Source organism: Lolium rigidum, chromosome 5, assembly GCF_022539505.1.
Source record: "Lolium rigidum isolate FL_2022 chromosome 5, APGP_CSIRO_Lrig_0.1, whole genome shotgun sequence".
Lineage (NCBI taxonomy): Eukaryota > Viridiplantae > Streptophyta > Magnoliopsida > Poales > Poaceae > Lolium > Lolium rigidum.
Genome location: NC_061512.1, coordinates 237,438,456 through 237,450,587, shown reverse-complemented (window position 1 = coordinate 237,450,587; position 12,132 = coordinate 237,438,456). Strand labels below are relative to the sequence as shown.

Sequence of the window (12,132 nt, the reverse complement as noted above, 5' to 3'; positions counted from 1 at the left end):
GTAGCGTTGCTACCAGCGGAAGCCGTTTTTTCTACCTTAGGCCACCGGGCATTGCTACCGGCGGAGGGTTGCTTTTTCTTACCGATGGAGGCCTGCTTTGCTACCTTAGACGTCGGGGGTTGCTACTGGCGATTCCAGGCGTTGCTGCCTTGGGCTTACAGAATTGTTGCAACGCACTATTGTCGGCCGCATGTGAGGTCTCCGTTGATATCTCTGAGGATTTTCAACATATGAATAATTTTAGCTATAAATTTTTACGGTTTTGCTAAAATTGCACAATATGTTAGCTAAGGGGGGTATTCGGCGAGGTCCGGTGAGTTTCCGGCGAGTTTCCCGATGTTGTCTCCGACGATATCCATTTTCGCTACAATAGCACAATCTTTTTTTCTACGAGCTCTCCTGCAAGGTCTCGAGTCTCGAGTGATGTCGCTGGCAATCTCAATATTTCTTTATTTTATTTTATATAGGTGAACCATTTTTTATTGCACCGAAGTAAAAGCGGGAGTATTTTTGTTACATCGAGCAAAAGGACACGTGCCAGCACAAGGATCAGGAGGCTGGAAAATCAGATCCCGGAGAACCCCTAGTATTGTCCATTAGGATAACCCGAACTCGAATTTCCCCGTACCCGAACTGTCTGGCTTAAAATATTTAGGGTAAATATCGGGTACCCAATCTGAAAACCCGAATTGCAAAAAACCTGAAAACCCCGACCAAATCAATACATGCCGATTGCGTGACCGGATCCGGTCTGACGTTCACATGGCTCGGCGGCCTGCTCGACCGATTCTTAATCCACGCGCAGGAGAGACTAGAGAGTGTGCTTCAACACGGTAAGCCGACACTAAACGTGGATGATAGTCATGGTTACCTAGTGGGCAATAAAAAAACATTAATCCCCGTGTGCATGCACTTTCCTATCCTGGAATGATTCAACGTCCCCAACTCAATCATTTCCACCCAACTCTCTGACTCAAGAGGATTGTGAAATTTTCCTTTGACCAGATGCACATCCTTAATCTCACAACTATATATATAGAAAGCTTCACCGTAAGTACCTCTCACAGAACAACGCACACAGTTGCTAGAACATCACCGAGCGAGACACGAGCCAAGCTACTGCAGCGGTTAAGCATTTTGTTGCTTTGATCCACAGCGAGGAGCTCCAGTGCAGTTAAGCAAGTCGCACTGCTGTCCAGCGTACCTTCATAGGCACGATGCTACCATCGATTCCAAGGCCTCTGGTTGTTGCCGCTGCCGTCCTCTGCTTCTACCTCTGCAGCTCGCTGCTAGTGGCGGTGGCGGAGGCGAAGGAGCGACATTACGATTGGGAAATCTCGTACCAGCACAAGTCCCCCGACTGCTTCGAGAAGCTCGCCGTGACCGTCAATGGCGAGGCTCCCGGACCAACCATCTATGCCACGCAAGGCGATACCGTCGTCGTCACTGTTCATAACAAGCTCGAGACAGAGAAGACCGCCATCCATTGGCACGGCATCCGCCAGATAGACACGCCCTGGGCTGACGGCGTCGCCGGCGTGACCCAGTGCCCCATCCTGCCCGGGGAAACGTTCACCTACAAATTCGTCGTCGACAGGGTAAGAAATTCAACTACAAATATACAATGCTACATTGCAGATTAGTCGTTTTCTTGGTCAATACATATGCATGATAACTGAGCAAAGCGCTTGCGTGATTTCAGGCTGGAACGTACATGTACCATGCGCACTATGGTATGCAGCGCGTGGCGGGGCTCAATGGCATGATCGTCGTGGCCGTGCCGGAAGGCGTCAGGGAGCCCTTCAGGTACGACGAGGAGCATACCATCCTCCTCGAAGACTGGTGGCACAAGAGCGTCTACGATCAGGCCACAGGCCTCTTCGCCAAACCATTCGTCTTCGTCGGAGAGCCTCAATCTCTCCTGATCAACGGCCGAGGAATGTTCAACTGCTCGAACCTGGCTCCTGCCACCGGAACATGCAACAACTCCCACCCAGACTGCGCACTGCCTACTCAATTCACCTTCGTGCCGGGGAAGACCTATCTCCTCCGCATCGGCAGCCTCACATCTCTCTCCTCGCTCAGCTTCGAGATCGAGGGCCACCGGATGACGGTCGTGGAGGCCGACGGGCACTACGTCCGGCCCTTCGTGGTAAGGAATCTCTTCATCTACTCCGGCGAGACTTATTCCGTGCTTGTCAAGGCCGACCAGGACCCAAGGAGAAACTACTGGGCCACATCCCACATCGTCGGCCGCAACCCCACGACTCCAAGCGGCAAGGCCATCGTGAGCTACGCCGGAAACGACCCGAGGAAGCAACCACCCACTACCCCAACGGCCGGCCCGCCATGGAACAACACAGCCATCAGGGTGGAGCAGAGCAAGGCCATTGTCGCTCACCCGGGTTACGTCGTGCCGGTGCCACAGAGAGCTGACCGCACACTGCTCCTGCTCAACACGCAAAACAACATCAACGGCCACATCAAGTGGACCATCAACGGCGTGTCCCACCACTTCCCTGTCACGCCCTACCTCGTGTCGATGAAGCGTGGCCTTACCACCGCATACGACCAGCGCCCGCCGCTGGACACGTACGACCACATAGGCCACGACATCTCCGCGCCAGCGCCAACAAACGGGACAATTGGCAGCCCGGTCTACAGGCTGGCATTTGACTCCGTGGTGGACGTGGTGTTGCAGAACTCCAACGCGCTCAACAACATGAGCGAGACACACCCGTGGCACCTCCATGGGCACGACTTCTGGGTGCTCGGCCACGGCGATGGCAAGTTCAATCCAGCAGCGGACACGTGGAGGCTTCTGAATGTGAAGGATCCGATTATGAAGAACACGGTGCCACTACACCCAAACGGGTGGACGGCACTAAGGTTCCACGCGAACAACCCGGGGGTGTGGTTGTTCCACTGCCACGTCGAGGCGCATGTGTTCATGGGCATGGGCGTGGTCTTTGAGGAGGGCGTGGAGAGGGTTGGCCGCCTGCCATCATCCATCATGGGGTGTGGGCATTCCAAGGGACTGCATTGATCAGATAACCTGCAATGAATCTTTTTTTCTCGAACAAGTGATATATATTGATCCTAGTTGTGAAGATAATCTAGGTGAGGGATATGTACAGTTACGGCATTTGTTTATTTATGATTCTTTATGTAGTGGGACAAATAATGTACTATACTGGTTCCTTAAGAGTTATAAGTGATGTCATAGTTTGTGGCCGATTTGTGAAAAAAAACAATATATACACATCCATTATTAGCCTGCTTTTAACGTGTTTTTCTTTTTGTTGCCTTTATAGGTGTTGTTCGTAAATATAAGACCTTTTGTGAATGGAATGAGTAGTTTTATTAATACTTTGCAATAAAGACAACGGTTGCTTTATCGGGGGATTTTTTGCGTCTTTTTGGATCAACATATTATTTTTCATTGTTCCTCTCATGATGCTCTTCTTCACATGTCATGTGTCATCACCACTTAGGATGAAAAAAGTACCTTCTATGGCTAGCAATTGGTAGGTATTATAGGTCATTCGCTAACTTTTAGTCCTTGGCTAAGATCTTTCGTCCATTTTCTTCCCACCCTACCCCAAGTCCTTCACCTTCCCCCTCTATCTATAGGGGTGAAAATGTACACAAAACTAGAGGCGTGTATTGCATGATTGCATCACGGATATGTTTAAGAATTGTATTGTGTAAAAGGGAATAAAACACATGAAACAAGAATTTGTCTATAGGAATATGCAAGATTCAATTTGTTCATGTAATAACATGGATAAATTTAATCAATGTAAATTGACTGTGTATGTGACTAATTAAAGGTCATTAAGGTTCAAAAAGTACCTCGTTAGTGTAGATAAGATGAATAACCAAGATAGAGAAACTGATGATGCGGATAGCTTTCATGAAAGGAGATGCCGTGAACGTTGCTGCACAATTTTTTTGGAAATTTCTTGAGAAATCTCATAAAAACATCACATAATGTAGAATAGCAATTTCATGATTCTCATAATTGAAAACAATTTCTAAAAAAAATCACTTGGTTTGCTGAAATGATTAAGGAGAAAACTAATTTTGGTGATCTAGTTGGAGAGGTTGTAGGTGTGCTATTTGATAACATGACAGTGTGATCTCACAATTCGGACGGCTACAAATTGATGTCATTGACAATTGGATGGCTAAAACAATTTAATGGTGTGGATAATTGCATGTGAAGGGACACACTCATTGAAGAATATTAGTGGAGATGACATAGCCAATTAGTTGGCTAGCATAATGAGTGATGTGGATAACTTGCATGCTAGAATAGACTACATATATATATTTTGCATCCATGATGGAGACAAAAAATGAAAACATGATCAACTACAGAAATAAAAAGTGAAAATTAATGGAACACAATATTGAAATAATTGTGCACACATAAAAATTGAAATGCAATGAAAATTTCCCACGTAATGCACTAAATATCTGTTTGCCTTAATCTAAACTGAGCAACTAGCTAGTTCTCGGTTAACTAAAAAATACCTTCTCGGTCAGTTGCAACCCACTCTAAATTTCCACCCAACACGAATCACTATGCAAATTCAACCGTTTTTTGCAGTTGCTACCAACTTACAAGTTGAAGAAGAAACTAAGTAGCTACCCACTTTCAACTCACTAGACACACGAATCACGATACAAACCCAGTGGCTCTAGAGGTGACCGAGCTCTAAGCTAATTCTCAGTCAACTCAGAACTAGCAAAACCACAATCTAAAATAAAGTGTTATTTGCTTGTAACAAACGTCAATTTACCTAATAGAATATTATATACATGCCTAAAGACGGGGGGGATCGATGCCCAACATATTAAGAATAATTTTTTGGTTAGAAAATGGGTTTACAAACTAATAAATGAAAGATCATGGCATGAATTCATGAAAAATAAATACTTTTATTAAAAAAAAAACACTATCACATGCGAAAGAAAAAGATAGAGACTACCAGTTTTGGAAGGGACTTATGGAACTTAAAGATGATTACTTTCATAGAGGCTCTTTTATAATTGGAAATGGGTAAGCACGCGGTTTTGGGAAAATACTTGGCTAGGTAATAGACCCCTATCTCATCATTATTATGCCTCGCTATAAAACACTTCACAACAAAAATAGTTTCGGTGGTTGATGGTTTTATCGCACAACCCGCTAAATATAGGATTTAGACGGACTAGATAGTAATTTGGCATGGTGGGTGCAGTTGGTGCGCCCGTCTCATGGATGTACAACTTTCTAAACATAAATATGTGTTTGTATGATATTTTACTACATTGGGCAAATCCCTTTATTTAGATCACACGAATAACCATACTATTTATTTTCGAAAATACATATGAAAAATAAAGGTACCATTGAAAATCAGGATTTTTATGTGTTTCCTTCGCCGGAAAGTGGATTTTTATGCGGTTCCTTACCTAAAAGTGATCCTAACTCAAGATAACATTGTCTAAAATAAACTGGCTACGTAATATTGTTGCTTTTGTTGTCATGATGAAACAATCTAACATTTTATTTGATTGTCCCCTTGCCAAGGTTATTTGGCCTGTGGTCTACATGCCATTTAGTATAACACCCCAACCAATATGAGGAACCTGTTTGGAAATTGGTTGCATGGATGAACAAAAAGGATAAAGTGCAAATTCGGGTGGGAGCTCATGTTGAACTTTGGACATTATTGAACTGATGCATGTAAAATGTATACATGAACTTTCTCCTTATTAGAATAAATTCCCACATATTTGCAACATATATGATCATAATACCATGTTTTACATTAATTTATGTGAATTTACCAATCATACCCTTTATTTTTTTATAACTCTGCAGAACAGAAATTCCCCGTTTTGTGTATTTTTTTTATTTCAGAGACCTATACGGGATTAAATTGAGCTACAAGTTTTTAGGGTCATTTTTTCATCGGGAGAAGCAACCTAGGCCTGGAAGCACACCAAGAGGGGCCTGAGCCCCAAAAGAGGGCAGGTGGCACGACCAGGCAAGGAGGGTGCGCCACCCATGCTCTTTTGGCCGTCGACCATTCAAATCGCTTGATTCTTTCGCGAACCGACATATTTTGACCTAAAAACCACTCTATATATGACCCCCCAAGAGTTCTCTGGAGGAGAGCGCCGCAGAAACATAGAAACATGAAAACGGAGGCTGCAACAGAGATGATTGGAGGGGCAAACTCCGCTGGAGCCTCCACCGGAGGGATCTCCACCCTCTCCAACGTCTTCCTCATCATCACCATGATCAAGGGGGAGTATTCCACCTCTGGACTACGGGTTTGTGGCAGTAGCTTGATCTATTTCTCGCATGTTCTTCATAGTTCTTAGTACCATATGAGCTGCCCAACATGATTATGGTTATATTTGTAATACTTATGTGGTGGATCTTTATTCAATGATACGATGTTATGAAAGTTTGCTATACTTTGTGTAACAGGTATTGATAGATGCATATTATGTACCCTGTTCTTAAGTATTTGTTATGATCCAACTTGTATGCAAGAATGTGTGTGGAGTGATGTATGTGTTAGATGGAATAACATGGTTTTAATGATTGAATAGTGACAACAAATTCATGGTCTATTATGGCTTTGCCTTTTCTTTTGCTATCTCACTAGGGATAAAGTGAATGCATGCGCTACGTTTGTCACATGACAAAAGTGATGATCTTGTTTGATCAAGGTAGCATACTTGATATTCAAAGATCATGTCAAAGTACTTATGGCTATACTCTCTTAATTCTTAATACAAGATTGCTTGCTGTTTTTCCAGTCTTGTCGAGTGTAAGAGAGATGTCTTGCATCATCTCTATGTTAGGACGTGATGTCCATATGAATACTTATCCTATACATGTTTAAGTTATTTTCCTCATATCTCATTGATGAATTATTATTGTCCACTACAACTTAAAAGAGAGAATAGTCAAGTGAACCCATGAACCCAGTCAATTTTAATCATAAGAAACACCTTCCCATTACTTTTATCTTAGAATTTATTTGCAGCACTATTTTTAATCCGAAAATTAAAAATATTTATCTTTCTTATTAGCACACTAAATTTCAAAACAAACAAACCTTTACCGCATTTATTTAGTTTACTTTGTTTTAGTTGCTACTTTTACTTATAGGAAACATTGTGTGCTTCACAACCACACGATGAAGTTGGGGACACAAGGCTTTATTTTATTTTGCAGGATTGCTAGAAGAGAGAGAGAGAGAGAGAGAGAGAGAGAGAGAGAGAGAGAGATAATTCTTTACTCCATCCGAGAGTTTGATATAACCCTCGAATCATCATCGTGGAGAAAATACTCTGCTGACACAACACTCTGCACTTGAAGTTACTACTCTGTGCATGTTACTACTCTATGTTATTTCCCACTATGACTAGTCTAAGACTACCCACAATAGAAGTATCATAGGTAGTATCATGCATTTCATATATGCAAAATGCTGATATGGCACTGCAATTAAGGATGAGAGAGAGGGTAGTAGTATTATAGGTAGATAATGTATAATAGCACATACTACTAGAAAAATTAATATCAAGTAAATCTTGTACATATATTTGCATTGAGATTCTACAAAACAATTAATATATGAAAACTATGATACTAGTATATGATACCATGTATTGTGAAGATAGTAACATGTAGTAGTACTATGCATTGTGACTAGTCTAACAAGAGGGGGACGCACATGTCACAGCGTGCCGGTCAGCCAGACATCGTTGCGTGACCGGATCCGGGCGCAGGCACACGTGGCCTCCGCGGCCCGATCGACCAATTCTTAATGCACACACGAGAGAGACCCGCCGTCAACACCAAGAGGAGTAAAAGAAATCACTAACTCTCGTGTGCATGTACGTACTTTCCTCTTATGGAACGGTTCAATTCAACCCAATCGAACATCACCAACCCAACTTAATCGCAAAAATAAAATAAAAAATCACCAACCAAACTTATTGTATTGACGCAACTACTCCGTATATATATAGACTGCTTCATCGTAACAGCCTTCCACAGTACACCATCGCAAACACAAACCAACACTTGCTGCAACTTAAGCCATGCAGGAGCCAAGGTAGCTACTTCAGCGGCTTAGCTTCTTCTTGCTTAACTCCACAGCGAGAAGAGATCCATCGCGCCTAAGCAGGCTGTGCTGTTGTCGGACGATATCTACGTACATCGGCACAATGCCGCTGGTGCCGAAGCCACTAGGTGTTGCCGCCGCCGTCCTCTGCTTCTCACTCTGCAGCTCGCTGCTGCTGCTGGGAGCGGAAGCGAAGGTGCGCCACTACGATTGGGAAATCTCGTACCAGCACAAGTCCCCCGACTGCTTCGAGAAGCTCGCCGTGACCGTCAATGGCGAAGCTCCCGGCCCGACCATTTATGCCACGCAGGGCGACACCGTCGTCGTCACCGTGCATAACAAGCTGGAGACGGAGAACACCGCTATCCACTGGCATGGCATCAGGCAGATTGGCACCCCGTGGGCTGACGGAGTCGCCGGCGTGACGCAGTGCCCAATCCAGCCAGGGGAAACGTTCACATACAAATTCGTCGTCGACAGGGTAAGAAATTGAACCATCTTGCATGCTCGTCCTACATTTTTCTTTGCCAACGTATGATCACTAAACGAAGTGTTTGCGCGATTTCAGGCGGGCACATACTTGTACCATGCGCACTACGGCATGCAGCGCGTGGCGGGGCTCAATGGCATGATCGTTGTGACCGTGCCAGAAGGCGTCTGGGAGCCCTTCCGGTACGACGATGAGCACACCGTCCTCCTGGAAGACTGGTGGCACAAGAGCGTCTACGACCAGGCCACTGGACTCTCCGCCAAACCCTTTGTCTTCGTCGGCGAGCCCCAGTCTCTCCTCATCAATGGTCGAGGAACGTTCGACTGCTCGAAGCTTGCTAACTCCACCGGATTGTGCAACAACTCCCACCCGGACTGCACATTGCCTACTCAATTCACCTTCGTGCCGGGGAAGACCTATCTCCTCCGTATCGGCAGCCTCACGTCGCTCTCGTCACTCAGCTTCGAGATCGAGGGCCATTTGATGACGGTGGTGGAGGCCGATGGCCACTACGTGCGGCCATTTGTGGTGAGGAACCTCTTCATCTACTCCGGTGAGACGTACTCTGTGCTTGTCAAGGCTGATCAGGACCCAAGGCGGAACTACTGGGCAACATCCCACATCGTCGGCCGCAACGCTAGCTCAACTCCGAGCGCCAAAGCTATCGTGAGCTATGCCGGCAACGACCCGCGGAAAACACCGCCCACTGTGCCAACGACCGGCCCAGCATGGGACAACACGGTCATCAGGGTGGAGCAGAGCAGGGCTATCGTCGCGCACCCAGGCTACGCCGTGCCGGCGCCGGCAAGAGCTGACCGCACGTTGCTCCTTCTCAACACGCAAAACTACATCAACGGACACACCAAGTGGACCATCAATGGAGTGTCCCTCCACTTCCCGGCCACACCCTACCTCGTGTCAATGAAGCATGACCTGACCGATGCCTATGATCAGCACCCACCCCTAGACACGTACGACCACAGGGGCCACGATATCTCGGCGCCGGCGCAGACGAACGGGACTATTGGAAGCCCAGTGTATCGGCTAGCATTTGACTCCGTGGTGGATGTGGTGCTGCAGAACTCCAACATGCTCAACGACAAGAGCGAGACGCACCCGTGGCACCTCCATGGACACGACTTCTGGGTGCTCGGACACGGTGAAGGCAAGTTCGACCCAGCGGCAGACGCATGGAGGCTTCTGAACATCAAGGACCCGATCATGAAGAACACCGTGCCGCTACACCCAGACGGGTGGACGGCGATAAGGTTCCACGCGAACAACCCAGGGGTGTGGTTGTTTCACTGCCACGTCGAGGCGCACGTTTTCATGGGCATGGGGGTGGTCTTTGAAGAGGGCGTCGAGAGGGTCGGCCGCCTGCCGTCGTCCATCATGGGTTGTGGACATTCCAAGGGACTCCATTGACGTGAAGATAATCCATGTGATGTATGTGCAATTTGCAGTCATTTATTACTTTACCTTGTATAGTGTTGCAACGAATAGTATTGTATTATAGTAACTTTTTTCCTTTTTGAAAAGAAATACAGTTGATATTTTTGGTGATTAGTGATGATGTCATAAGATTTTTTTAGTTACGAGTGATGTAAGAATATCTGTCCGCTTATGTGCAAAAATAATGCACATGCTTAATGGGGTGTCTATTTAAATAAGAGTAAATTCCAGTTTTTACCCCCTAGTTTCATATTTTTGACATTAGTTACCCCATTTAATAAATTTTTATCCGTATTACCCCATTTAGCGAAAGTATTGCCAATTTTTACCCTCCCTAAAATTTTACACGTGATTTATCATGTGAGTGTAGCTTCTGAAGAAAACCTTGAACCTAAAGTTTTACCTATAACTACAACCTTGTATGTGTCATGGCATTCTAGTGTAGGTATATAATCATGTGTACTCGTCATGTAATACAAGAAATACGTCACACACACACTTACGTGCATGTGCCTGATGAGCCAACATCTTAGTATGTGTTGTTGCCATTGGCACGCCTCAACATTTAGAAAGAATTTTACCTGGTCTCGGATCACATCGATTAGTCCCCTACCATCATTGATTGCTACATCAAAGTAGTGTGTACGTACACACAATGACTGCAAAAAGTAGAGCGTCACTCGGTGATCAGACTGATGTAGGCGTGGAAACATCCGCCGGGACAAAAAGAGCGACGTCGCCGGCCACGTGTACCTGACAAATGGACAAAACTAGCAAATAACTCTTAGATTTTTAAAAGGGGTAAAAGCTGGCAAACTTCTGCTAAATGGGGTAATATAGATGAATAATTGTTAAATGGGGTAATTACTGTCAAAAATATGAAATTAGGGGTAAAAACCGGACTTTACTCTTATTATAATCAACTGATTTCCATATCGTCATAAGTCAGTTTTCTTCCAGTCATAAGGTCACACGACCGGCACCGGTGACATTGACGGAAGGGGAGGCTTGGACGGGGTGGCAAAGCCTTGGGGCACCGTTGCTGCTGCTCTTCCTTGGCCCTCGGCGGCTTGGACCATGGTTTGCGATGTTGTTTTTCCAGACTTTACAAGGTATTAGCTCAAGTGTTTTTTTTCCGATAAAGAGCATTTAATTGCTTAAAAGGTTGAACTATTACACCCGATCTCTGCATAGCTAGAGTACACACAATACACATAGCCATCTAAGATACAAAATATGAGTACAAGAAAGGTATGATAGAGTGTATCGTCTTCTAAAGTGGTGGAGGTTCAATCCTGAGATTATGCTGCCACTCTCAACATGTCCTCCAACGTGTAGACTCCTCCATAAAGAGATCGTGGTTCTTCATACGATAAAGAGACACCATAAATGAAGCGAAGTGACGCACCGGTAGATAACCTGCATAAGAGATGAATTTTATCATTAAAAACCTTATCATTTATGCATAGCCAAAGCGTCCAAATAAGGAAAGCGCTCACACCCTAATAAGTTTTTAAACTTATGATCCACCCCATTTAACCAACTGCCGAAAATATTGGCTTATAAGGTAGAACCTATTTGGATGATTAACCATATAGCTCTTGCGAAATGGTATTGGAAGAATAAGTGTTTTATTGTCTCATCCTCGTGACAAAATTCACACTTTTTACTTCCCTGTCATTTGTGCTTTACAAGGCTGTCTTTAGGGAGAATAACGCCTCGACAAAGATACCATCTGAAGACCTTCATCTTAAATGGTATTTTCATCTTCCAAATCTTTTTATTACTAACAACCGGCTCAATACGTTGGGTCATCGCTCTATACATCATTTAGGTTCGAAACTCGCAAATCCATTGCTTCAACTGGACGAAAGCCAAACACTGTAGCAATTCATTCCAAGTTGCAAGCCTTGACCCAACAAGGTCCCGTTAGAACGTCACATTCGATGGAGATGATTCGATCGCCTTAGCTAAGGTATCACCTTTATGACGCACACTATTGTATAAAGAAGAATATTGTTCCCGAAGGTTGGTATTTCCTAACCATTT

General features: G+C 44.8%; 2 protein-coding genes across 2 annotated transcripts; both read left to right on the top strand.

Moving 5' to 3' along the window:
* Positions 1 to 1,145: 1,145 nt before the first annotated feature.
* On the top strand, positions 1,146 to 3,220 carry LOC124657816 (L-ascorbate oxidase-like). The gene is made up of 2 exons (XM_047196313.1): positions 1,146 to 1,598; positions 1,703 to 3,220. The coding sequence occupies exons 1-2, from the start codon at positions 1,218 to 1,220 to the stop codon at positions 3,044 to 3,046; spliced, it is 1,725 nt and encodes a 574-aa protein (XP_047052269.1). The 5' UTR covers positions 1,146 to 1,217; the 3' UTR covers positions 3,047 to 3,220.
* A 5,024-nt stretch (positions 3,221 to 8,244) lies between these two features.
* On the top strand, positions 8,245 to 10,056 carry LOC124651456 (L-ascorbate oxidase-like). Its single transcript, XM_047190546.1, has 2 exons — positions 8,245 to 8,622; positions 8,710 to 10,056. Exons 1-2 carry the CDS (start codon positions 8,245 to 8,247, stop codon positions 10,054 to 10,056), a joined length of 1,725 nt encoding a protein of 574 aa, XP_047046502.1.
* Positions 10,057 to 12,132: the final 2,076 nt, after the last annotated feature.

What these genes read in the sequence shown, in the direction of transcription:
- LOC124657816 (XM_047196313.1), top strand. Translation starts at nt 1,218, where the DNA reads ATGCTACCATCGATTCCAAGGCCTCTGGTTGTTGCCGCTGCCGTCCTC. An exon ending in ACAAATTCGTCGTCGACAGG is followed by an intron (nt 1,599 to 1,702) that starts GTAAGAAATTCA and finishes GCGTGATTTCAG; the next exon opens with GCTGGAACGTACATGTACCA.
- LOC124651456 (XM_047190546.1), top strand. Translation starts at nt 8,245, where the DNA reads ATGCCGCTGGTGCCGAAGCCACTAGGTGTTGCCGCCGCCGTCCTCTGC. An exon ending in ACAAATTCGTCGTCGACAGG is followed by an intron (nt 8,623 to 8,709) that starts GTAAGAAATTGA and finishes GCGCGATTTCAG; the next exon opens with GCGGGCACATACTTGTACCA.